Source organism: Lynx rufus, unplaced genomic scaffold, assembly GCF_022079265.1.
Source record: "Lynx rufus isolate CCGP_SWC_20201006 ecotype Redwood Valley unplaced genomic scaffold, mLynRuf1.p SCAF_28, whole genome shotgun sequence".
In the NCBI taxonomy this organism is placed as follows: domain Eukaryota; kingdom Metazoa; phylum Chordata; class Mammalia; order Carnivora; family Felidae; genus Lynx; species Lynx rufus.
In genome coordinates this window covers 3142098-3168783 of record NW_025814843.1, presented here as the reverse complement: position 1 = coordinate 3168783, position 26686 = coordinate 3142098, and the positions used below count along the sequence as shown (strand labels likewise).

Genomic DNA, 26686 nt, shown 5'->3' with positions numbered 1-26686 from the left:
TTCCTAGGAATAAGTATGTATTTTTAGTATGTCCAACTTTTGTTTTTCCATTGCTTCTAAATTAAAAAATATTTGTATTACAATAGTTCACAGTGTTTCACAGTAAAATAGTTTCATTTTCTACCAAAAAAGAGGCAGACTCTTAAAAAAAAAAAAAAAAAAAAGTCTTTTATAATCCATTCAAGCCATCAGCATCATCCACACAGTGGGAGCATCCAGAAAGAACCATAAATACATTTGTGAGCCTTTGGAGCCTACTCATAACAGGTACATATTAGCTAGGTATGTGGTGACTCCAGGGGAGTACTTAAAAGAGGCAGCCCATATGCTTACAAGGTGTAGCTGTCTTTAACAACGGGAATCAGCTGGTCACGTCCTGTCTGTCCCTTTATTGTGAATTTATGCCTTCTTAAAGAGGCCAGGACCTAGGTCATAGGCCCACGTCGAGAGCAGGCTGCACCCCTGGCTGCCCATTCCCACTCTTGAGGACATCTGTCTGGCAAAGAACATACCTGGAGATGATTTTGTGAAAAGTATGGCGGAAGTCTCGGTTCCGATAGGCATAGACGATGGGATTGACAACTGAGTTGGCATGTGACAGGAGAATGGCCATGTTCATTGCCCACTTGGGCTTATCCTTAGCCCGAGCTGGCTGGAAAAGGGTGACACAGTTGATGGCATGTACTGGCAACCAGCACAGAGCAAAAATCCCAACGATCATGGCCAGGGACTTGGCTGCGTGGATCTCCCGCTGGATGATGGTCCTTGAGTGGTCCATCAGCTCAGTGCGCTGAAGCTGCTTGCAGGCCACCATGAAGATATTGATGTAGATCACCAGCATGATGAGCAGTGGGGGCAGGACACACCCAAAGAAGTTGAAATAGACCATGTAGCTCATGGGGACCACATTCTCAAAAAGACACTTCACGAGGCAACAGCTGTCATTTGTGGCTCCATCCCCGGGTTCCGTGCAGTTGTTGATGGCACTGTCTTTACTGTTCCACCCCAGGAATGGAGTCAGTCCGATGCCAAAGGCAAGGACCCAGAGGCCAGCAATGACTCCTCTCGCTCGGGGCCCAGTGACCAAACTCTTATACCTGTCCAAAAGAACATCATCTGTTATCGTCAGTTTGCAGTACTCTGTAACCAGAGTCCAAGACGCCCACCTCTGCTTTTGTTCCATGGCCTTTCCCCATGACAGCCTTTCAGGTTCACCCTCAAAGGGCACCACAGCCTTTTACCCTCAACATGAAACCCGCAAAATCAGTATGAACAGTTTTGCTCTAACAAGCTCAATAAGATTTTCATTCTTGACTTACTAGCTCATCTCTGTTGACCACAACGGTCAGTGGGAAGTGGGAGAAGTCTCAGAGGGTGCTTTCTAATTACCCACATACCGACTTATGAGCACAGGTCTTCTATAAGGCACTGCTCGAAGTGGTGAGCTACATCAGTAAACAGAACACATAAGATCCATGCTTTTCAAAAGCTTACATTCTAGTATGGGGGGGGGGAGACGACTTATAATGAACAACAAACATATCAGTAAGTTGTATGATATGTTAGAAGGAGAGGTGTGGTGTGAAAAGAGAAAAAGCAGAGTAAGGAAAACCAAGACTGGCAGGGACTGCGGTTTTCGAGAGGATGTTCCAAGGCAGCTTCATCAGTAAGGTGCCATCTGAACTAAAGTTGAAGAAGTGAGAATTGGAGCCCCCAGGAGTCACCACTCCTTGGTGGCTCTGGGCAAGAATCCTTCTGGTCCCCCACAAATACACAAGAGATCTGTCCCAGACGATGGGAAGAATCCTCCCTGAATACCTCTGGAAACTGCTAGAGAACAACACTTCTGGTGATGCCCCTCTCTCTGTTAGCAGCAAAGTGGATAAAAACTGGGAAATTACTTAGTAAATATGAAATCACTCTTAGTAATTTTAAACCTTTAAAATCTTACTTAAAATTGCGAGAAATCACAATACACAATGTAGACATTCTGCCATGAACTAGTCCACATATGGTTAGCAGCAAAGCTATAAAGTTGGCTATTAATAATTGATCAATAATATGTATTCAATGTAATGTATTGAGGAAATGAAAGAAAATCCTTCCTTAACCTCTAGGAAGAAAATGGGGAGCTAATTCGATACACATTACCTTAAGACCTGTCTACGGGAAGTGTCCAATTTCCTGTGCCTGCAGTATAAAGCCTATACTTCTCAGCATGACCCACAGAACCCTCCAGGCCTCAGCCCCACCTATCCAGTGCCTGCCATTCCTAGCCAGCGGCTCCCTCCTGGCCCATGCTGCTCACAACACCGATGAAACACCTGTTCCTATTTCAAGGCTCACCTCCTGTCCTGATCACCTCTCAGGCTGACGTGGCCACTCCCACTCTCTGGCCCCAGACACACACCTGGCATACAGCTTGTTTATCTGTTATGTGTGTTCTCCCCTCAACTAGAATGTCAACCTCCTGAGGACTAGGACCTTGTCCCTTTGTATTGGTATCCCAGGACCTAGCACGGTGTTTGACATATATAGTGGGTTCTTAATTATATGGCCATTATGAATACATATCTGATTTGTTGTCAAATCGGTTTAAAAGAAGATTCTACTTAGGAATACCTGATGCTATGGCCTGGACAGTCAGGAGAACCAGTACCGTTTGTTGAGGAAGTTAACAGAGACCTTGACTGGTAAGTGACCATGATCCCTAATCTTTTCTGCTCCCAAGAAGGGCAGCTCTCAGCAATTGGCAGCTCAGTTGTGGGGCCTTTACTACAAACGACCTGCTGGGCTCAGTTGCTCACTGAATTTTCCTTAGCCAAGAAATCCATCTATTTCTAAACCCTTTCTGTTCCCTTCCTCATTCAGGAATGTACAGCCATTCCTTACAAAAATGTTATTCCTGTCCATTACCTCACCAGAGAAGCTATTAGTCTCTGCAGGATAACAAGGCAGCCTCCCTAAAGGCCAGGCACTTAGAATCACAGGAATTTAGATTTATGAGGCAGGTCCTCAGAGATCAACAGTCCTGCCCGTTCTCTTTTGTTGTTCACAGGACTCAACTGTATTTAATCAAATACTGTTGAACATAGGCTAGTCCTGAGCCGGGATGAACTGTATATTGGCTAAGCAAATCCTCTTGTAGGTGATGGTCTAGGGGGGATAGATGAGGTGGTTCGGTCAATGAGACAAAAGGAAGTCTGCGAGGGTACTTCCGGGAAGGATGTTTACTTCTTGATGAAAGGAGGGAGACCCAGGAGGAGAGCCCTTCCCCATGCCCATCCCTTTCTGCTCTTGATGCTCTTACGGGAGGCTGTGGTGCCTACAGCTGCAGCAACTATCTTATGACCACGCGGGCTGGCCTGGAGACAAAGCAAATGGCAAAGCAGAAGGAAAGAAACCCCAGAGCCATCACGGCTATGGCTCCACGTTCTAGTTAAGAGATCACTGAATGTCGATTTCTGAAGCTACTGGTAACCTGCAGCCAAAAGCATACGAACTGGAAGGGGCTCTTCTCTCTTCTAATCAAAGTTCTCTCGTTTCACAAATGAGGAAACCGACACAAAGTCTGTGAGTGACAAAAGCAACATGAGAACCAAAGAGCAAAGCTAGGTCAGGACTCTCAAGCCTGTGTTCCTTGCACCATATTACACTGCTGTTGTACTTGACGTTTTTTTTTTTTTTAAATTTTTTTTTTCAACGTTTATTTATTTTTGGGACAGAGAGAGACAGAGCATGAACGGGGGAGGGGCAGAGAGAGAGGGAGACACAGAATCGGAAACAGGCTCCAGGCTCTGAGCCATCAGCCCAGAGCCCGACGCGGGGCTCGAACTCACGGACCGCAAGATCGTGACCTGGCTGAAGTCGGACGCTTAACCGACTGCGCCACCCAGGCGCCCCAGTACTTGACGTTTTTTAAAGCAATACTAGACACCGAGTATTCTGTACATGGAGGGATCACGGGGTGGCTTCCCACTAGCGTTCAAAACAAAACTGGAATTCACAAAGCTGCTGGATGCTGCAAATGTGAAAAACTACCTTTTTTATAAATGTTTATTTTTCAGAGAGAGCGCAAGCAGGGGAGGGGCAGAGAGAGGACTAGAGAGAGAATCCCAAGCAGGCTCTACACCTCCAGCACAGAGCCTTGCGTGGGGCTTGAACGCACAAAACTGTGAAACCATGACCTGAGCCAGAATCAAGAGTCGGACGCTCAACTGACTGAGCCACCCAGACGCCCGTGACAAACTACTTTTATGCTAAATTGGCTTAGATAAGGAGAAGCAGAAGATTCCATCAGGGGAGCAGCTGGTCACCACTTTGTGAACCCCCAAACACAGCCTCTCTTCCCTGTTATTTCATGCAGAGTTCTTTCTTTGTACCAAGCACTCTGCTGTCACTGGAAACATAATCATAGCCCTCGTGGGTTGTAAAGCTAACGAAAGAGACAGAAAGTAAACAAGTAAACACGCAGATGTGTAATTACAAATCAGAATGAGTTTGGCCAAACCAAAATGAATAGGATGCAGATAAGAGAAAAACAGGAAGACTGTGGACATAGGATGTCAGGGAAGGCTTCTTAAGCAGAGCTAAAGGTTTCAAAGGAGTATAAAATTTGAAGAGTGGGGAGAAGAGCATTCCAGGCAGAGAGAATGGAATAAGGCTTTCGGACAGGAAAGGATTTCACTTTCCTAAAGAAGCAAAAGGAAATGTGAGTGACCGAAGATCGGGCAGGGCCAGCCACAGGCCATGGGAAGGAAACTCGATTTTGATATTCCAAATGCCTTGGGAAGCTGTTGAAGGCTTTTAAGTGGGAACGGTAGTAACTTATGTTTTATAAAGCTCATGGTATGGAGACTGAATTTTAGGGAAGCAAGAAGGAAAGAAGGGAAGATGGGTTGCAAGGAGATGAACATCAAGAGAACAGTGGATGTCAGTATCCTGATGAAGACAGTCAGTAGAGAGAGAAGATGGAGGGAAAAGGCAAGATTATTAGGGAGCTACGAACCTGAGGAGGTTGGAGGGTGTGGGTCCAGTGCAGATGTGAAGGGACACTTCTCTGCTGTGGCTCAAGTAAGGACAACAGGGATAGCGCAGGAGGGGAGGGCTGGGTGGTCAAAAGGCAGGGGCAGCAGCCCTTTTGAGAGCTGCTGTCCCCTCAGATGCTCGGGAAGAAAATTCACTCCCTAAGGGTGAGGGCATGGCTAGGGCCCTTGAATGGTCTTGGGAGTGGAAGCGGGAGCTCACTAGAAAAATGTGGCGAAGAGAGTGCGGCAGGGGGCACCTGGGTGGCTCAGTCGGTTGAGCATCTGACTTCAGCTCAGGCCGTGATCTCACAGTTGACGAGTTTGAGACCCACATCGGGCTCTGTGCTGACAGCTCAGAGCCTGGAGCCTGCTTCAGATCCTGTGTCTCCCTTTCTCGCTGCCCCTCCCCTGCTCATGCTCTGTCTCTCTCTGTCTCAAAAATAAATAAGCACAAACAAATTTTTTTTAAACAAACAAAAAAAAAATGTGGCGGGATGGTGGCCACTGTGGCTTTAACAGTGGTTAACCGTGGTACAACAACTGTTGTTGATGAGGTACAGGCTACATCGTGGAATCGGGAGACCAAAGGAGAGCGAGAAAGACTGAGGAGACCAAAGACTTGAGACCAGGGTGCGGGTGGGTGGTGTGGTTGGCACGAATAAGGGGAGCAGGGGGGGTGGCAGCAGGGCGGGGAGAGGACAGGGGCAGTGTGTCTGGACATGGGCAACACCAAAGTTCCATGTCTACCCTGGAAAGGAGAGTGGAGAGAACCAAGAGAAAGAGCTCAAGCCCAAGTCCCCACCTGAGGTCTAGGTGTAAGCAGAAATAGGGGAAACCGTGTCCTTGGGGATGCAGATCTGGGTCAAGGCCAGGTGGCCAAGGGAACGTTCAGAGAAGAGGTCAAAGAAATAGGGGTGCGGTGGTGACCCAGAGAGCACAGTGCTTGGGAAGGCGAGGTGGGACTTTGGGTCTAGTCAGCCAGGGAATGTAGAGAGCATTGTGGGGTTGAAAATTAACAATTAGGGGCGCCTGGGTGGCTCAGTTGGTTAAGTGTCTGACTCTTGGTTTCAGCTCAGGTCATGATTTCACAGTTTGTGACTTCGAGCCCCACCTCGGGCTCTGTGCTGATAGTGCAGAATCTGCTTGGAATTCTCTCTGCCTCTCTCAAAATAAATAAACAAAATATTAAAAAAAAAAGAAAATTAACTGAATTATTGTTAATTGGCTGGGCTAAATACTTGGCTAAAGCTGACACTGAAGCCACGTCTCCCTTTTCATCTTTAATATGCCAATGGCACTTGAAACTCTAAAGTAGAAAAAAAAGTTTATCCTTCCTGTCTTTTTAAAAACATTTATTTATTTGAGAGAGAGAGAGAGAGAGAGAGAGAGAGCGCGCACAAGTTGGGGAGGGGCAGAGAGAGAGGGAGAAAGAGGATCCAAAGTCGGCTCCATGCTGACAGCAGAGAGCCTGACGGGCTCAAACTCACAAACCGTGAGATCAGATGCTTAACCGACTGGGCCACCCAGGCGCCCCATCATTCCCACTTAATCTAAGACAGGTCTTCCTTCCTCACTTCCTCCCAACTGGTAGATAGAATGGGAACATTCTGGCAGCCTTTGAACCACACGAGCCAACGCTAGGTTTTGGACACTTGTACCTACAGGCCCCCTCCCCCAGCCGTACAGAACCGCAGTAACACGGAGCCTCTGCTGTCTAAGCGCCGCCTCCGCACAGCCCGCCCGACCCATCCCACTCAGACCAGGCCTCCGAGGTCAGGGCTGCTCTCTCTCCTGTTTACAGATGCAGACACTGAGGCTCTGAGAGGTTACGTGATTGGCCTCTGCCCCTGACTGCAGTCGGGACACAAACTCAAACAAACCTGACTCCAATTTTGCCAAAGGGAGTCGTTTTCCTGCTCGGGAACATACAACTGCTCCACAGATCCCAGCTCCCGCCTCCACTGGTCCCTCAGCCACGGGCCCCCCATGGGTGCAGCCAGCCGTGGGTCTGCTGCTTCACCTTCTCCCCTGCCAGAGCTGCTCGCTGGGTCCAGGGAGCCTCCCCTGTGGAGCCAGCCACGCGGGAATTAAAGATCTGAAGGATGGGGGCCCTGCTACTTTCTTGGGAAGCAGTCCTTAAAAGGCAGCAAAGAGACTTCCTGTATTCTGTTGGAGGACACAGCCAGGCCCACAGGAGCAGCGTGGGCTCCAGAAATGAAAGCAATTTTAGCGCTGGGGCTCCAGTACCTATAATGACACAACAGTATCCATGAGGCCTGTGCCTGGGCCCAGGTGGGAGATAGAGATGTTGGAGAAAGCAGACAGGTGTCCCTGCACTGGGCAGGATGCTGGAAGGGATGACCTCCAGGGTCTCTGGCATTCACGAAGGCTGTAGCAGCCTCCTGCCCTGTCTTCTCATCTCCTTCCATCTGGGCCCCCATCCTTTTCCTAAATGCTGGCCTCCTTCCTTGGCCCCACCTCTTGCTTGCAGATTTCATGCTTTGCTCCTTATACACCAGTGGCTCCCAGAACATCCTCCTGTGTGTGTGTGTGTGTGTGTGTGTCCCCAAAACATTCCTGAAAGGCAGGGGCCAAGTGTTTTCCTGCATCTGCTCCTATGCTGGTCTCTGCTCTGCCACGGAGGGCCCCGAACACAGCAGTAAGGGCCGCAAAGCCGGACGTCTGCCCCAAACACAGGAGGTGTAAATAAAAGGCGATGAAGAGATGAATAAAGGAAGCATAAGCAGCTTTATTATTCCAAACAAGCAGGAACAATTGTATCCCACACAAAAAGGGTGTTCTGGGCAAGTCCACGTTCTGGGAAATGCACTGCTGTGCACGAAGCGGTGCTGTGATCCACCCGCTCTCCATAGAAGGGGCTCATTAGCTAAGGAGATTGATAGGAAAACAGTCACATGGGGGGAATCAACAAAGGGAACAGTGTGGACGCTGAGGTTACATAACGAAAGAGGAATCGCCAAGTGCCGCATAACAAGTGCTGGCCTATTTCTGGGGCAGGGTCTCCTCCCTCTCTGGCTCTGCAGCCTTGGCTCAAATCAGGCCACCTTCTTGGTCTCAGAGATCAGAGTGCCCAGCTCTCAGGAGCTCCTAGTTCAGCACATGCCCGAGGGCAGCTGCCCCGGGCAGTGGCCCGGGGGCTGTGCAGCATCTGTGCTCTGGCATCAAAAAATGACACTGGGGCAACTGGCTCGCTTAGTCACCGGAGCGTGTGGCTCTTGATCTCTGGGTCCTGAGTTCGAGCCCCATGTCGGGTGTAGAGCTTACTTAAAAATAAAAGCTTTAGGGGTGCCTGGGTGGCTTAAGTGTTGGTTAAGTCGGTTAAGTGTCCAACTTCAGCTCAGGTCATAATCTCATGGTTTGTGGGTTTGAGCCCCGTGTTGGGCTCTCTGTTGACAGCTCAGAGCCTGGAGCCTGGAGCCTGCTTTGGATTGTCTACCTTGCTCTCTGCACCCCCCCCCCTCAAAAATAAACATTAAAAAAAATTGGAGGGGGGTGCCTGGATGGCTCAGCCAGTTAAGTGTCTGACTTAGGCTCAGGTCACGATCTCATGGTTTGTGAGTTCAAGCCCCATATCAGGCTCTGTGCTGACAGCATGGAGTCTGCTTAGGATTCTGTGTCTCCCTCTCTCTGTGCCCCTTCCCTGCTTGCCCTGTCTCTGTCTCTCTCAAAAAGAAAATAAATATTAAAAAAAATTTTTTTAATAAAGATCTTTAAAAAAGAAAAAAATGAGGATAAAAGTGTCTGTGGAAACTACCTTCCATGCTGCTGGGACCTTCAGCAGATACAATGTGTTCAGAACACTTTACGAATACAGATCTCTTAAGTGAATGCATATGGAGTTCTGCTGCTGTTTCTTGAATCGTTTCCTGTTTGCTTAGGGACTTTTTTCTTTATATTCTGTTTGGCTCACAAATTGTACTCCTCTGTAAGACAAACATTTCTGCTCTAAAGCGTGTAAATAATCCAGTTTTAGAAAAAACCTCATATTCTCTAAAGGTGCACACGAGTAATGACAGGACTTCCTGTAAAAACGGGCTTAGGGCAGACCCCTCAAAACCTACACAATTTCCTAACTAGACGACTTAACTCGGATCACCTGGGCAGGCAGTTCAGCGGAGCTAGAGGCTGCCACAATAAATATTAAAACGCAACCCAAAAATCTAGTAGAAATTCTGACGAAACTTTAATGAGAGCGAGGTCAGTAAGTGCCCAGACAATGCAGATGAAAGAGCTGTTGTGAGCCAAGGGGCTGTGATGAAGTGGGGCACGGTGGGCAGGGTGGCCAGCCACGCCAGGACCACAGGCTGGGATGTGGCTTTCTGAGGAAGCAGGCCCAGATATAGGCACCGTTTGTTTTTTTATTCCTCCCCGTTCCTGGGAGCCCACAGGGGCTCCTGCGACACAGCAGTCAAACGGAGGGCTTTTTCCTCTTCTGCTGAACCACGAGACTACTCCCCCATCCCAACTCCTTTTTCCTGGAAGAATCCATAGATGAACCAAGGCAGTGTGCCCTGAGCCAGCACGCTTCCCTCGTCACCCGTGACACGTACCGGAGCTCACGCTGCGGGAATTCGCACAGAAGCAGACCAGTGGGGACCGAAGTCCACTGCTGTGCTCCCCGGGCACCTCCGGGTTCCCACGGCACCCCTCCCCAAATACCTCCCACGAAGCCCTGTTTTCTGTCTCCTCCCGCGGAAGCATGCGCAATGGCAAGCCTGTTTCGTTCACTGTTGAATCCAAAACACCAATAATGGGCCTGGCACACAAGTGCTGAATAGAAGCCTGAATTTACAAGAAGAGAACAGAACTCTGGCTTCTTAATCACATATTACGTGTTTTAACACCCACTTGGTAGCTCTAAACAAAACAAGGCACAGGGCGGGGGGAGCATGTGAACAGTCTTGAGCTTCAGCTTCTAGTTCACAAGAGGCCGTCTGTAAAAGAGGGAAATCTTTACACTGAGTAGTTGCTTCCGTTTTTCAGATTTCTCATGGTACCAAACTAAAAAGGTTTTTAAAAAGTTGTCATGGACGGAAACATAAAAAAAAAAAAAAAAATTAAAGGGGCACCTGGGTGGCTCAGTCAGTTGAGCGTCTGACTTTAGCTCAGGTCATGATCTCACAGTTCGTGGGTTCGAGCCCCCGTGTCAGACTCTGCGCTAACAGCTCAGAGCCTGGAGACTGCTTCAGATTCTGTGTCTCCCTCCCTCCCCCCACCTCTCTGTCCCTCCCCCACTCGTACTCTGTCTCTATCTCAAAAATAAATAAACATAAAAAATTTCTGTTTTCAAGTTGTCATGGACAGAAAGAGAATTTGAATAGCACTGTATCTAGCAAAGAAATAGAATACATAGCCAAAAACCTTCCCACAAAGAAAACTTAAGACCCGGATGACTCCACAAATGAATTCTATGAAACATTTGAAGAACAGATAAAACCATTCTTACACAGAAAGAAGAGACGCTATTTGGTTCTGTTTATATGAACTTCAGGTCTGGGAGTGGGAAGAAGGTCTCTCATTTACCATTTACGGTAAATGTATTGAGGGCCATCTGCCTTGTCCCCGTGGTCACGGTCTGGGATGGTCCTGGCTCTAGTGTTCAGGGCATGCTGACAAAAGGACTGCCTGCCTACCCAGCAGATAACAGGCTATGGTCACCAGAGCTTACCTTCAGGCTGTGCGCTTCTGATGAGGCTGGGGCCCTCAGCTACTCCGGCTCCTGGCAGGGATGGGGAGGGGATTCTCCTCTACTCTAACAAGTTCAGACGTGTCTGAATCCCAGCGGTGGACCTGACTGGGGCCTGAGCTGAGACCACTGCCACACGTAAAGGTGGTCAGAAAGGATGCCAGGTGTCCTTCTCAGTCGCCCAAGAACAACGGACGATGAGTATGGGTGGCAGAAAAGAAAGTTTTCCCCACCAGCTTACCATGGCAAGGAGACAGTCCAGAATGGTCTGATAGCGATTAAACCCACTGAGATTAAAAGATGGAGACCAGGACCAGGTCTCCCAGAGTTCATCTTTGAGGCTGTTTTTTGGTGAGTCTCCTATTACGGTTTCACGTATCGGGTGTGACCCAGGGACAGATCATGGTTGCTGGGCTCCAGACTCTGATTTTCAAGTGAAATAAGAGTCCCTAAGAGAAAGGGCCCCTGCCTGACACCGAACAAGAGAATAAAAAAATACCTTGTCTCCTCTCCCATGGCTAGGGTTAAAACACACTGCTTCAGATACAACATTATTTGTCAAAAGCATCGGCCTCTCTATACACAAACCGTCAGAAGACATCAGGAGGCATGTATTATCGATGTGTCCCATTACCGATGATGTCAACTTGGATCACCTGGTTATCATGGTGTCTGCCAGATTTCTCCACTGTAACTATTTTTCCCTTTGTAATTAGTAGATATCTTGTAATAGATACTCCGAGACTTTAAATATCTTGCTTCTCATCAGACTTTCACCAATGAGTTTTAGCACCTATTGATGATTCTTGCCTGAACGGGTTATTACTATGATTGTTGCCAAATGATGACTTAACTCAAGCATTCCTACTCATTAATTAGGTGGCGTTCTACTGTAAGCAAGAGTTCTTCAACTCATTATTAAAAAAAAAAGAAAATCTCCTAGTTCTGTTCATTGTGAGGGCCTAGAAAAAATGACGCTCCAGTAGTAATGAGCACACGGACCCATACCATTCTCCACTGAAAAGGAAACCGGGCTCCTTGGAAAAATGGCTGATCTAAAGGTGGAAAATAAAATGTGAGCTTGAAAAACCTTTCTGCGGCAGGAAGTAAGGAAGTGCTCACAAAATTGATGAGAACTCTTACAGAAGTGAATTTGAATGGGCTCCCACTGGCCAATTCTGGGCCTCAAAATGAAAAACACAAATGGATGATAACACATTGAATGAAAATAATATTCCGTAAGTCCATACTGAGATTTTAAAAAAATAATTTAAGGAAGAGCAGAGAAAAGGCAAAACTCTTCTTTATGAAGAATGCCAACCAATAAAGGTGGAAGGAATGAAAAGAAAGAAAATTACCATTTTACATGGTAATAACGTACTCAGGCAAGAATCCTCAATGAACCCGGGCTATGAAAACAAACCCTTACAGTGACAAGCCCCGGCAGACACAGCTGTAACCCAGTGATGAGATTTAGCAACCCAATAATGGGACACACTGAGATCGCTTGCCCTCTCGTGTGATGGGCTGAAACAGACATAATGTCAAGAGAGCTGAGCCCTTGTCCTAAAGCACTGGGAATATTACATAAACAAAAGGAGGTGCCATCAGGTTTTCATTTTAGAAAGACTGCTGTTATATGAAGAATGGGCTAAAAGGGTGAGCACGGATGCAGAGAGACCAGACAGGATTTTCCTGGAACAGGGTAGAAGTAGAGACCAGACCAAAGAGAAGTGATTGGGGACTGATTTCAGAAGTGTAAATGACAGGACCTGTTCTTTTTAAAATTTTTTTTTTAATGTTTATTTTTGAGAGAGAGAGAGAGAGAGAGACAGAGTGTGAGCGGGGGAGGGGCAGAGAGGAAGGGAGACACAGAATTCAGAGCAGGCTCCAGGCTCTGAGCTGTCAGCACACAGTCCAACGCAGGGCTTGAACCCATGAGCTGCAAGATCATGACCTGAGCCGAAGGGGGACACTTAACCAACTGAGCCACCGAGGTGCCCTGACAGGACCTGTTCTTTAATGTCTTTCAATAAAGCTTTATAATTCTCTACGTTAGAAAAAATAAAGCAGTTGAGGTCTATCCCAAGGGGATTTATTCTGCAGACCTACATCACTGGAAATGCCTCTAGAGCACACATGTGGTTTCCTTTATTCACAGAACTGTGTGTTAGATCTGAGGGAAAGAACTCCAGGACCTCGATCATCTAAAATTATGAAAGATCTAACAGCACATTTTTTTAAATTTTTTTATTTTTTTTAATTTTTGAGAGAGACATAGTGTGAGCGCAGGAGGGGCAAAGAAAGAGGGAGACACAGAATCCGAAGCAGGCTCCAGGCTCTGAGCTGTCAGCACAGAGCCCGATGTGGGGCTCGAACTCACAAACCGCGAGATCATGACCTGAACCAAAGTCAGATGTTTAACTGACTGAGCCACCCAGGCACCCCCTACCAGTCACATTTTTGAAATCTCAGGTATTGGCATGTACCAACAATCTGTACAGCTCGAGGGCATGACAGTGTAGGGGTGAATAGGATTGGAAATTATTTGTGTTTAGAGGGTGTCTGCAATTGAGAACCAGACAGATCCATCTACTCTGAACCTACATGTGGCCCTAAAGAAAGTGGATCCCAAAGATTACAGGAGGGGAAGTTGTGAATTATGTCCGTATTCAAATGGAGATCAAAGAAGCCCAAGCCAAGAATTATGGACTGACAGGGACAGCTGTGGATTGAACAAAAGTTCATTCTAAAAGGGCTATTTTGAAGGTTAGAATTCTGACTTTGGAGGAACTAAGGTGATTGGCAGTGGAAGGAATCACATATAAAATCCCTTCAGTAAAAATTAATTGACTTAAACTTTTTTAATTAAAAAAAAAAAAACAGCAGGTTTGGCAGTGGTATTGAAATCAGCATTGGAAATCAAGACGTCATATACAAAAAGCTGCTCCTGGAAGTTTGCGGGTGGTAGGACCGGAGCAAAACAGGCAGTAAACCAAAGAAGGTGAGGCTCAGAGAGGGGAAAGAAGCCTGAATATGTTTAGTGGACGGAACGAGCCTGCAGACCAAGAGGCTGCCATGCATGAGGCCGGGAGTAAGAACATTGCTGGGCTCCCAGGAAGCAAGCAGACGTGTGTCCAGAGCCGGGTGGAAGGACCACCCAGCCCAAACTCTCCAAGCTCCAAACTCAACCACCTACTGTTATTGCTCAACCTGCAGGCACCTTAACCATAACCCATGCAACGCCTTCCCAAAGCCCCCATGTTTGGGGGGACGGTGCCACCTGGCTGCCCAGGAATCTCGGGAGTCACCCTGGACTCCTCCCACTTCCCTCATGCCTAACATCCAACCAAGTCAGCAAGTCCTCTTAAGCCTGTCCCCAAAGACCCCAGCCTCTAGTCACAACACCTCACTCAACTTGTGGTGTCCATACAGACACAATGGGCAATCACACAGGCTGACTGCTTATTTCACACCCTAAGTCCCACCCTGCCTGGCCCTGACGAGCCACGTCTTTGGTTCTTGTTCGCTGACTGTGGTCCCAGGGCCCATATTTGGTTCTTAGGGTTCTTTCCTGTCCTCGTCTCTGGGCTGTGTAGCTTCACCTATGGCCCCTCTGCCCCGAACTCCGTCAGACCCTTTGGCTGGCATCAGACATCAACCTCCCCCAGTGCAGACATTCAGAGTTTATGCATATTGGGGCGCCTGGGTGGCTCAGTCGGTTGGGCGTCCAACTTCGGCTCAGGTCATGATCTCGCGGTCCGTGAGTTCGAGCCCCGTGTTGGGCTCTGTGCTGACTGCTCAGAGCCTGGAGCCTGTTTCAGATTCTGTGTCTCCCTCTCTCTCCGACCCTCCCCCATTCATGCTCAGTCTCTGTCTCAAAATAAATAAATAAATAAATAAATAAATAAATAAATAAACGTTAAAAAACAAAACAAAACAGAGTTTATGCATATCAAATATCTTGACTCTGCCTCCAACAACATGGCCTCATGGCCCTGGCCATGCTTTCTTTCTTCACACCTTGATGACAACTGGCAACCCTATGTACTCTTGACCCCTCCTGCCCTTCCCCCTTGCTGTCCGCCACAGTGCCTGTTTTATAATGCAAACCTGACCATGTCAAACTCCTGATTAAAATCCTACATTGGCTCTCCAGGTCCCACTTAATTGTCACTTCTCAGAAAATCCCACTTAAATGACAGTAGAGAAGTACAAAAGGAAATAAATTCATAACCTAAAATTCCTAAAAATGGAAGCAGAGGGGAACATCAGCAAACCAGAGATTTTGAGGAGTTTCTAGAAACCAGAAGGCAGATAGGTCGTCAGGATGGGGTATGCGTAGCCCTACATCAGAAAGAGAGATGGCCAATAAAAAAATAAAAATAAATTTTAAAAATGTTTAAAAAATGGGATGCCTGGGTGGCTCAGTCGGTTAAGCGTCCGACGTCGGCTGAGGTCATGATCTCACAGTTCATGGGTTTGAGCCCGCATCGGGCTCTGTGCTAACAGCTCAGAGCCTGGAGCCTGCTTCGGATTCTGTGTCTCCCTCACTCTCTACCCCTTCCCCACTCATGCTGTCTCTGCCTCAAAAATAAATTAAAAAAAAAAAAATTAAAAAATGTTTTTATTTTATTTATTTATTTTTTAATACTTGGTTTTGTTTTGTTACCTCTCTTCCTGAAGCTCTTCATTTACAATTTCTTTTTTTTTTCATTTTTTTATTTTATTTTATTTTATTTTTTTTTTATATATATGAAATTTATTGACAAATTGGTTTCCATACAACACCCAGTGCTCATCCCAAAAGGTGCCCTCCTCAATACCCATCACCCACCCTCCCCTCCCTCCCACCCCCCATCAACCCTCAGTTTGTTCTCAGTTTTTAGGAGTCTCTTATGCTTTGGCTCTCTCCCACTCTAACCTCTTTTTTTTTTTTTCCCTTCCCCTCCCCCATGGGTTCCTGTTAAGTTTCTCAGGATCCACATAAGAGTGAAACCATGTGGCATCTGTCTTTCTCTGTATGGCTTATTTCACTTAGCATTACACTCTCCAGTTCCATCCACGTTGCTACAAAAGGCCATATTTCATTTAAAAAATGTTTTTAAAAAAGCAGGGGCAGGACGCCTGGGTGGCTCAGTCAGTTAAGCGCCCGACTTCAGCTCAGGTCATGATCTTGCAGTTTGTGGGTTCGAGCCCCACGGTGGGCTGACAGCTCAGAGCCTGGAGCTTCCGATTCTGTGTCTCCCTCCCTCTCTGCCCCTCCCCTGCTTGCTCACTCTCTCTCAAAAATAAATAAACATTAAAAATTTTTTTAAAAGAAAAGAAAAAGAAACAGAGATGGCCAGGGGAGAAGCTCCAGGCCAGCAGAGAGCAGGTGACAGAAGGGGATTTAAAGACAAGCAGGAATCAAGGGGAAGACTGCCTGTGGACCAGCTGTGGGCTGCCTCACTGGCCCTACGGTTGTCCCCTATCTCCCATGGAGCACTGACCCCTCACTCTCCACTCTCTCCCCAAACTGCAGCTTGAGACCTTGTGATGGAGGAGGGGATGGGAGGAAGTTTCAATTATATACACTTTGTGAAGTTGTCTGAACCTCATGGATCCAAAAGAGGTTTTTTTCAAAACCGACTCAAAAAGTTTTCACCTCAAAAGTAAAAATATGAATGTTAAAATAAAATTTAAAAACAGGGTAACTAGGGAGGAAAAGTCAAAGAATTCTTCCAGAGGAGAATAAAAAGTTAAACTATTGGAAAGTCATATCTAAGAGAACTTTTAAGAGACAAAGATCAGTCAAGGAGAAAAAGTCTCCATGCATCAGTTAAGAATCCCAGAAGGAGGGACGCCTGGGTGGCTCAGTTGGTTACGCGTCTGACTCTTGATTTCAGCTCAGGTCATGATCTCATGGTTCGTGGGATTCTCTGTCTCCCTCTCTCTGTGCCCATTCCCCACTCATACACTCTCTGTCTCAAAATAAATAAAAAACTGAAAGAAAAAAAAAAAAAGAATCCCAGAAGAACAGAGAAAAGGGAGATAAGAAAAGGATCAAAAAAATATTCTTTATCAGAATCTTAGAACTAAAGACAGACCTAAGTCTTCAGATTGGGAAGGTTCACCAGGAAGTTTCACCCCCAGTGAAGGAGAAAAACTGAAGGTCAGTATTCAGACCCAGCCTCCAGAACACCAAGCAAAGGCAAGTGGTCCCAATGGCTTCCAGAGAGGAAGTACAGGTTACAAATAGGAATCACCACACACGAGACTTCTTGGGCACCACTGGGCGTTGCAGCAATGCCTTTACACTTCTGAACGGCATCCAGTCACACTACCTGTGACACGTGAGAAATAAAAACACCATTGGCATAGAAGACCCCAGAACGTTTATCTCCCATGTCCAGAAAAAGTCACTTACGGGTATGTATACAGACAAACAAATATGGAATCCCAGAAAGAGGGAAGAAAACATGGAACGTGGGGAACAGCAGAACAACTCCCAGAGTACAGGAAGACACCACAGGACCATCGTATGGCACGCCGAGAGGGCCCGTTAGGTCAGCCAGCAATGGGGATGATGAAGAAGTCGGATCATCCTAAGGATCTGGGAAGCCATGTTCTTCCTGGAACTTTCTCTTAATTTCCAGGTGGGTAACTCAACATCTAAACATGAAGCCAACTACAGTGGGGGGTAGCTTTGAGCAGCAGATAGCATCTAAAAAATAGAATTCATCTGACCTGGCCACTGGCACCGCGTCCTGGGGACGCAGAGTTTAGCGATGGGAGTGCATGCCCTAGTCCAATCGTTCTGCTCTGCTCTGGGGTGGAATAAATCCACAAGTCAGACATTCGAAATGCCGTTCGTCGGTTTCCAGTTTTCAGAAACTCTCCGCAGGGTTCAGGAAACGTTATCACAGTTACGGAATAAAATGCAAATGGCATTAACCTCGATAATGTAAAAGTACTCCTATAATCTGAATGTGTCCAATGTAGCATTCTTGTAGGAAAAGGCACAAGAAACAGCAGTTACCGCTGATGGGCAATTTGGGAAACCACAGATCAGAGATGGAGACTGACTTTCCACAGTTTGTCATTTTGTAAAACACTTGGTTTCTTCACAACAGCATGAATTACCTTTTCGAAAGTAAAACCTCCACTGAGTAGGCAGGGAGCTGAAAGCCAGTGGGAGGTGGAGAGACACGGGGGCGCAGGGGCCTGCTGGTGGTTTACTTTTCCTCGTGTTTCTTGACAATTAACAGATCTTGCCTACACCTGATGGAATTAGAAATCGGGGCTGAAATATGATCCCCAGAAAAATATCCAAATGTAACAAAAAACTGGGAGGACCAGGGTGGGAAAGAGGGCGTGTGGCCCTCCCGCGACCTGGGAGAGAGTCAACAGATTCTATTTAAAGATGGCAGCACAGGGGCGCCTGGGTGGCGCAGTCGGTTAAGCGTCCGACTTCAGCCAGGTCACGATCTCGCGGTCCGTGAGTTCGAGCCCCGCGTCGGGCTCTGGGCTGATGGCCCGGAGCCTGTTTCCGATTCTGTGTCTCCCTCTCTCTCTGCCCCTCCCCCGTTCACGCTCTGTCTCTCTCTGTCCCCAAAATAAATAAACGTTGAAAAAAAAAAAAAATTTAGAAAAAAAAAAAATAAATAAATAAAGATGGCAGCACAGACCCAGGTGTCACCCAGAGGGTAGTGACCCTCGGAAGAGATGCCAACAGAAATGGTCTGGTGAGGGCCGAGGGAGGGGAGACTTTTGCACGTGGCTCCAGCTCAGCTCAAAATTCTCTTCCTCCCACTCACCCCCATACAAAACCCCAGCTTCAGCCCTCGAGGAAAAGCACTCCCCCTCCTTTGGCCCAGGACGTGTTAGAGGGCCACCACGGAGCCCGTGACACTCTGTTCTCAACTTGAATTCTTTCGACGAAGGCACATTTGCTACCAGCCATCAAGTTCTGGCTGCCCAAGGCAGCGTCTCATCAGCCTGTCAGCCTCAGAGATCAAGAGCACAACCTGTTGATGCCCTTGGGGAGAGTAACGATGTCCGGAGCCCAAGTCCTGAAGGGTCAGTTAGGAAAGGCCAGGCCTCCGTTTCACCATCTGAGGAGAAAGGAGGCAGGCAGGAGATCCTCTACAGGTCCTCGCCACCGTCAGTTCTGTGCCGTTTCATGCACAAGGGCCAACGTACAGCTTTCTTCTCCCTCATTCGGCCACATCACTGCCTAGCTACAATCTTCTTTGTCCTGCACAACGTCTACAGAGTCCCAATCACAAGTTGCTGGTGTCCCCATCCACCCACTGCTAGAAGGGACCCCTCGCCTGCTCTTGGACGACCATGGTACTTTCCCTTCAGCCACTCGCATGCTGGCTTAAGGGCTCCCAGAAAAACACAGTACACCGTTGTGGCAGCTGTGTGACCCTGGGCTGATCATAACCCTCTGAGCCTTGATTTCCTCATCTGTGAAGCGAGGAAAGTAACAGAGTTTGCACCCCTAAGAGTTGTAAGGGTTAGAGGAGATCAGGCACGTGTAGGGCCAGATGTGCAGAAAAGCCTTCTGAGTGGCTGCTGTCCACAATATTAAAAATTCTGATGTCTGGAGTAGCTGAGGACCTACGTCCTCGTGTCTGTCCCTGTAGCATATGTATGTCCATGCTGTGCTCACAAGCAGACAGAACAAAAGAGTGTGTGATGTAGAGACTGGGTCCTGCGAGTGCATGGCGGGGAGGGCCCATGAGGCTGGAGACCCCATGCGTGAAGTCACAGAGGAAGGAGCACAGATTGTCTGTCCTATGAAAATGTCGGTAACCTCTGTCCCTTTGCACACACTCATTCGCCATATGATCAAAGGAGCAAACTACCCATGCTTTTCGGAATTCCATGGAAATGCTGCTAAAACACTAAGTCAGGGCCATGTCCCTTCCAGACACACACAGAGTGGCGCAGGCTGTGGCCTGATCTGCACGGGAGCTCCGGGCCATGGCTGGCCTCAGATGGCCAGGTGGACCCTCCTTCCCCGACCCTTCAGGTGCTCTTGCCCACAATTCTGAGTCCTCAGAGGCTGCCCTGTGGCTCCCAGATGCTCCTGGAGGACTGTCCAGCTGGTGGGATGCTACCCCCAGTGAGGGGACGGGACCTCCAGGTACCTCACCTCCAGACTGGATCACCCTGGTTCTGAGACAGCTCTTGTGGGCCTTACTGACCAGACCAGACCAGACGCTTGTGCCGGCAAGGAACTAACCCACCCAGGAACGAGCCCTGGGCCAGGCTGGAACTTCCCACTAGTACTTCTGGACATGGGCTCAGACTCCAGCAACTGTCGCATCTGCTGCTGGTTTAATGTGCTGGCTCGGGGCTGAGGAGTGTCACTCATGGGGGGGGGGGGGTTATAACAGCAGAGGGGCACCCAAGTCCTAGGTGACTTTCTGCCAGTTCTGAGAGCCACGCTCCCCTGTGCGGGTAACAGGATGGCCCTAGGACTGACTCAAACCTGCTCTCCCCTGGCCGGCCCTCACCCACAGCACCTGCTGGTTCTCCAAAGGCCACTCCTCCCCGTTCTCCCTCAGGCCTGTGACAGCCTGTCAGAAGATGGTGTCCCCCCCCTTCCTTCATTAAAACTTCTGGACCATCTTTTTTCTGACATCCTTTTACCAGAGAGCTCTGCCCCTTGCCTGAATCGGCCATCTCAGACTGTCCCCCCCCCCCAACACTGTGCCAGCGTCCCCCAGCACAAGCTCTTCACCCAGTGACTCACACAGTCCCCCAAAATATGGGTGCCTACCCCATGCCAGGCAGCATGCCAGGGCTGGGGCGGGAATTCAAGAACAAGCCCCTCCCAGGGGTCACAGAGCTCCTGCTCGGGGCAGAAAGGGACTACAACTCACGACCAAGGAAAGATGTACTTTAGGGAGAGTCAGTGATAGACAAGCTCAGGGGCCAGGCGAAGCCTCTGCAGGCGAGGAGGCGAGAGGCAGCACAAAGACCAGCTGGGGAAAGAGCCCAGCCCGGCGGGGCTGTGTGGGTGAGGCGGGAAGGGGCGAGAGGCGGGTGGGCAGAAGCCAGTCAGCACAGGATCCTGAGGCCCGGGTTAAGCAGGGGACTGATGGGATCCGATTTGAGGCTCAAACCCTCCTCTCTGGCAGCATTCTGGAGAACGGCAGTTGGGGGGCCGGGTGGACTCCACGCCCCCCCCCCCCCCCCCCCCGCGGAGCTGACCTGGAGCTACTGAGAGCACGTGTGCGATGGGGCCCAGAAGTGACCTTTAGGTTCGACCAGGGGAGGCAGTGGGAGGATGGCTCATGGGAACGGCTTACTGCGGAGGGCCACACAGGCCTGCACAGATGTGGCCCCTCACAGCTCTAGGGGCCGGAAGCCCCGCCCAAGGCTCTAGGGCACAATCCGCCCCACTCCCAGCTCCTGGTGGCTGTCCCCCCACCCCCACCCCGCATCTCTGCCTCCATCTTCACGCGGCCTCCTCCTCCTTCTCTGCGTGTCTAGTTCCAAGGATGTGATGGCATCTAGGGGCCACCAGATAGCTAATCCAGGATAAACTCTTCCTCCCAAGATCCGCGTAAGGGAACATTCATTGCTTTCCCACATCAGGTGATATTCACAGGTTCCAGGGATTAGAACATGGACGTCATTCGGGGGAGCCACCATGCAACCCACTACAATGGGGATGGTCTGGAAGAGAAAGAGGACACTGATGCACAAGACAGAGGACTTCCCAAGGAGTGTCCTTGGGATGGCCGGAGGGATGCGACCCAGACCTGAAAATCTTTCCTAGCTTTACTTCAAAACAGCACTAAAGATGAATTTTATCATATGGGATTTGTACAATGTTAAAAAGAAAAGGGGCAGGGCGCCTGGGTGGCTGAGTTGGTTAAGCGTCTGCTTTTGGCTCAGGTCATGATCTCACAGTTTGTGGGTTTGAGCCCCGCGTCAGGCTCTGTGCTGACAGCTCAGGGCCTGGAGCCTGTTCTGGATTCTGTGTCTCCCTCGCTCTCTGCCCCTCCCCCGCTCATGCTCTGTCTCTCTCTCAAAAATGAATAAATGTTAAAAAAAATTATAAAAAAGAAAAAAAGGGGGGGGCATCTGGGTGGCTCAGTCAGTTAAGCATCCAACTCTTGATTTCAGCTCAGGTCATGATCTCACAGATCGTTGAGTTCGAGCTCCGAGACAGCACAGAGCCTGCTTGAGATTCTCTCTCTCTGCCCCTCTTCTGCTCGCTTGTTCTCTCAAAATAAACTTTAAAAAAAAGAAAAAGAAAACAATTTTTGTAAGAACACTCCAAAACCCCTGCCAACCCCTACCCTACAGCTAAGGGAGCCTCAGTGGAGGACACATGTCACCCCAGGCAGTCTTGCTAAGATGTCAGTCCCCACCTCACAGACCGGCCATGTTGGAACAAGAACTTTAAAGCCTCCATGTAGCAAAGGGAACAGGGAGGGTGACAGGGTCAGGGTCCATGGACAGAACAGACAGACACACCCTCTTCCATTCAGAGGACCAATCCAGCCAACAAAACACTCCCCGGAAAACACCCTCCTTCAGCTGCACTGGAGAAACAGCTGGCCTTCGGCCGACTGGAGACTCAACACCACCGGACACTGAGTCCAGGAGCAAGGCAGGGCACACCCCCAGACAGAGGCGAGTCACACAGTCACCCTGCCACACAGCTCAACTGGGGGCGTGGCACGAAGGGGAACCGGATCAGATTAGGGGGGAGGAAGTACTCCTGCCAGGTGAAGTGGACTGAGGGTGAAGTGAGGGGGGTGGGGAGCAGCTGTGGGCAGACACGGCCCCTCCCCTCCCCCTCGGCATGCCCCCACCTCCACCCTCCCATACCCCCCACCCCCATCCCCCATTCCTCCCCACCCCCATCCCTGAAGGCTCCCACCTCCCCCTCCTCCCCCCCTTCACCCCACCCTGACAGGCTCCCACCTCCTCCCTCCTCCCCTTCCCTCCAGGCACGCCCCCACCCCCAGCAGCAAGGGAGCCTCCACTCCCAGCTCTGCTGCGTGTGCTGCCCCCCAACTCTGCACCGGTGTGGGGGGGACCCTCTGCCAGGGCCAGCCTCAGAACTGCGTGGACCTGAACTAGATTCTGTTTGTAGACACCCCTCACTCTGAAGACCAGGGACAGTGACTGGTGTGAGCAGACACTCCTCCTTTTCAAGTTCAGCCAAAGTTGTCATTTCTGTGCCTGGCATCACCTTGGGGCTCCCCTTTCTCTCTGCACTGTGATCTCCCCAATGTTACTAAACGCCTTGGCAACCGGGCGGCAGGTGGGGGCTACGGTCTCCGTGGCCTTGAGCTGCACTTACAGCCGACCACTCTGGCCTCACACTCAGAGCCCTGGGGCACGGATGCCTTTGGAGCCCCCCTCCCCCACCCGTGAACTGGTCCAAGGACTTGCCAGTTCCTCAGTTAAAGATACCGATAACTGGAATCCCCCCCCCCCCCCCGCCATGCCCCACCCCACAGATTCTGACTCAGGAGGATCCGGGAGGGCCCTGTAATCTGCATCTCAGCCTGCTGGGGGTGGGGGTGTCATACTCCCCAGAAGCAGGAAGCGCTCACAGCTGAGGGAGGAAGACCGACCGGCCCGGGCAACAGCCCTCAGGAGCACTCAGGAGCCCTGAGAACCCGCAGCCTCTTCAGCCCTTGAGGGTGGGGGGTCGGTGCCAGGGACAGGTGCCCTTCCCGGGGCTGGGAGTTAGGGCTGCTGGCACACACCTCTTCCAGACCTCTGAACTCCCGTGGGCAGGCACAGATGAGCCCTTGCACCTCTCCACTGACCATTCTTCCCGTCCTTCTCCTACATCTCACCCTCCTTCCTTTGGCAAATGCAAAGAAGTTAGGGGCTTGTGATTCACATTTCTTTCCCCTTAACACACCCACACCCATTTTTTTTCTAAGACCCCACCCAACACCAGGACAAGAACTAACAGATTGAAACTCCTATGGAGCTTCCGGCTCCATGGGGCAGAGGGGATCCTTCCAGTACCTCCCGGTGAGCTGGGCGCTTGTGACTGCCTGCTGGACACAAACAGTCCCAAAGGCCATCAAGTAACCAACATGAAGACCAAGAGGCAGAAAGGTGACTCCTAAGAGACTGTGCCATGCGGCCCCAAGTCCCGGAAATCCCTGGGCTCTTTCACACCTGATGGGATGCATGAGGCCCCCTGGTCAGATGCCAAGGGCAGCAGTACATGAAAGGCCCAGACATGCAGATTGGGCTCACAGCCCAGTCAAGCAGGAGCTTCCTGTTCCCAGGAGCACAACCAGGGACCCAGGACACAACCCACAACAGGCAGGCTCAACATGTCTGCCTGCTAAAGAGGCTTCTAGGAACATTCTCCTGGTCAATTCCTTCAAACACATATCCCTTACAACCACCAATTTACTGCAGGCAGGATCTGCTTCCAGAAACAGCACTCCGCTTTCTGCCCACATCCCAAACACTGACACCACACACAACCCTGCAAGGCAGCCTGAGGGCACAGTGGGAATGTGGTGCCAACTCTGAGTTCAAGTCCTGGCTCTGACACTCATTCCAGATGCACCATCCTGAGCAAGACTCTCATCTCCCAGGGGCACCATCCCCTCATCTACAAGAGGCAGGTACCTACCCTCTGGAATCACTGCAAGAATGGAAGGATAAAAGTTTAATATCAACTGCCTCAATAAATTCCTTCCCTTCCCACCTACTCCTGTGACTCAGTTTCCTTTCTCAGCTCTAACCCAAAGAGATCCCAAGCTCACCTAACGCAGAATAGGAGGCCCAGGCACAGAAGACAGAAAATAATTTTAATAAGCCCTAAGGTTCCCTGATGCTCTTGCCCTCAAGTGCTCACCTTTTTAATTTTTTATTAAAAAAATTTTTAACATCTATTTCTTTGTGAGAGACAGGAGACAGAGCGTGAGCGAGGGAGGGGCAGAGAGAGAGGAGGGACACAGAATCTGAAGCAGGCTCCAGGCTCCGAGCTGTCAGCAGAGCTGGACGTGGACTAGGACCGGGAGATCATGACCTGAGCCGAAGTTGGATGCTTAACCACTGAGCCACTCAGGTGCCCCTCAGATGCTCAGCTTTGAACCTGATCATCAGCTACACCTGGGGCTTCATCCCCTGAACCCTACATTTTCTCACTGGGTGAAAGAGACCACCCTTAAGTTTTCCAGTTTTCCGAAATCCAGGTGGCACTTCCCCGCCCTGCTGGGACAGGGCAGTGGAGGGTAAACAAGGTTACACAAGGGGCATGCAGCTCTCAGGCTGTTCGTGCTGGCCAACGGGGCAGCACTTTGACTTTTAAAGTGTACGGAGGTGATCTGAGTCCCCATTTAGCATGCAGGCACAGATGCTCCTAGTGTTCCCTAGAGTTAATTGGGTCCTTCCCCAGCCGCACCCCACCCCCCGCCCGCATTTTGTGGCAGGTGCATTCAGAACTTGGGTCTCGAGTCGTGTCCATTCTGACAATGCAAAGCCCCAGTGTTCAGAGCTGTCTCCTGGAACCGCCCCAGCCTCCCGGACCTCCAGCATGCACAGGGTCGTGTCTGCCCGCTGCTCTGGACTGCGGATGAGGGGTGGAAGGAAACAGTCTGGGGGCCCCGCTCTGGGTCGGCAGCGGGTGACGAGTGAGAGGAAACAGTTACCGCCACAGAGGAGGAGATACGATCACCAAACCTCATGCGCCCGTGCCCCACCAGCCCGCTGGGGTGGCGCTTTCCCCGGAGTTTCCACCGCGGGCCGGCGACCGGGGACCACACTCCCCAGAACTCCTAGCGCTGTCCCTACGCGGGTCCCCCTAAAAACACGTGCGCATCCAGGGGCGCAGCGGCCTCCAGGGTCCTGTCTCAGGCACCAAGAGGGTCTCGGCAGCCCGGCGCACGTGTCCCTCTAGGCTGGGAACCCGAAGTCGGAGCGCCCCGCGCGACTCGGCCAGCAACCTGGGCCTGGAGCGGGCAGTGCTTTCCGGGACTCCGACGGGGCCCCGGGGTCGGGGACGCCGCGCGCCTCACCTGAGGGGGACGCGGACGGCCAGGTACCTGTCGACGGCCACGGCCAAGAGGCTGAAGATGGAGCTCTGCGTGAGCACGAGCACGAAGCATGCGAGGAAGAGGCAGCTGTGGAAGTCGGTGCAGAAGCCCAGGCTGATGGTGATGGCAAACGGAATGGCGAACAGCCCCACGGCCACGTCGGCCGCCGCCAGGGACACCAGGAAGTAGTTGGTGGGCGTCTGCAGCGCGCTCGACGTGCCCACCGCGACGCACACCAGCACATTGCCCGCCACTGACAGCGCGGCGATGGCCAGCTCCAGCGCCACATACAGCGCGTCCTGCGTCTCCAGCGGCATGGCCGGGCCGACCCGGCCCCGACGTCGCCTACCCGGGCCGCGCTAGGCGCGGGGCAGCCGCGTGGGCGCCGCCGGGCACCGCCGGAGCGCCCGCACCGCGCGTCCGCCAGCCGCTTCTGACCCGCCAGGCTCGCGCGCTCGGGACCCGGGCTCCGGGGGCGGGACCGCGGGGAGGCGGCGACGCCCATTGGCCGGGGCGCCCGCCCGTCTCGGACCCCCGGCGGAGCACCGCCCCTTCTCCCGAGCCCAAGTCTGCGCCCGCGCGGGGCCACGAGGGTCTCGGCAGCACGCGGCCGGGAGCCAGCGATGGATCCCGAGGCGTCGTGCGGTGGCGCTATCTGGCAAAGTCAAGTTCCCCAACTTTCTCTAAGGCTCCAAATCTGTGGGTGTGTCCCGGGCGGTCTCACTGTCTGCCAAGCAGCGCGGCGCGGCGCACGCAGAGCCCGGGCCGCCTCAGAGACAAGGCCCGGAGTCTGCGGGCGGGGCGCCCGCCACGACCCCCGCCCCGCACCCCTCCCCCCCAGCCACTCCGCGGTCGGGCGCGGCGAGTTGAGGATCTGAAGCCCTTGGGGAGCTCTCCCACCCGAACCCTGGGCACCCCAC

General features: G+C 50.8%; 1 protein-coding gene and 1 non-coding gene across 2 annotated transcripts; one reads left to right on the top strand and one right to left on the bottom strand.

The window, feature by feature from the left end:
* Positions 1-148: 148 nt before the first annotated feature.
* ADORA2B (adenosine A2b receptor) lies at positions 149-26083 on the bottom strand. Its single transcript, XM_047090009.1, has 2 exons — positions 25749-26083; positions 149-1097 (listed from the first exon to the last, which is right to left on the bottom strand). The coding sequence occupies exons 1-2, from the start codon at positions 26081-26083 to the stop codon at positions 431-433; spliced, it is 1002 nt and encodes a 333-aa protein (XP_046945965.1). The 3' UTR covers positions 149-430.
* LOC124519737 (small nucleolar RNA SNORA18) lies at positions 12807-12936 on the top strand. Its single transcript, XR_006964180.1, has one exon. It is a non-coding gene; the product is annotated as a small nucleolar RNA SNORA18 (small nucleolar RNA).
* Positions 26084-26686: the final 603 nt, after the last annotated feature.

Coding starts and splice junctions, on each gene's coding strand:
- ADORA2B (XM_047090009.1), bottom strand. CDS start 26,083: ATGCCGCTGGAGACGCAGGACGCGCTGTATGTGGCGCTGGAGCTGGCC. Junction 1,098..25,748: donor GCCGTCCGCGTCCCCCTCAG/GTGAGGCGCGCG, acceptor TCTTTTGGACAG/GTATAAGAGTTTGGTCACTG.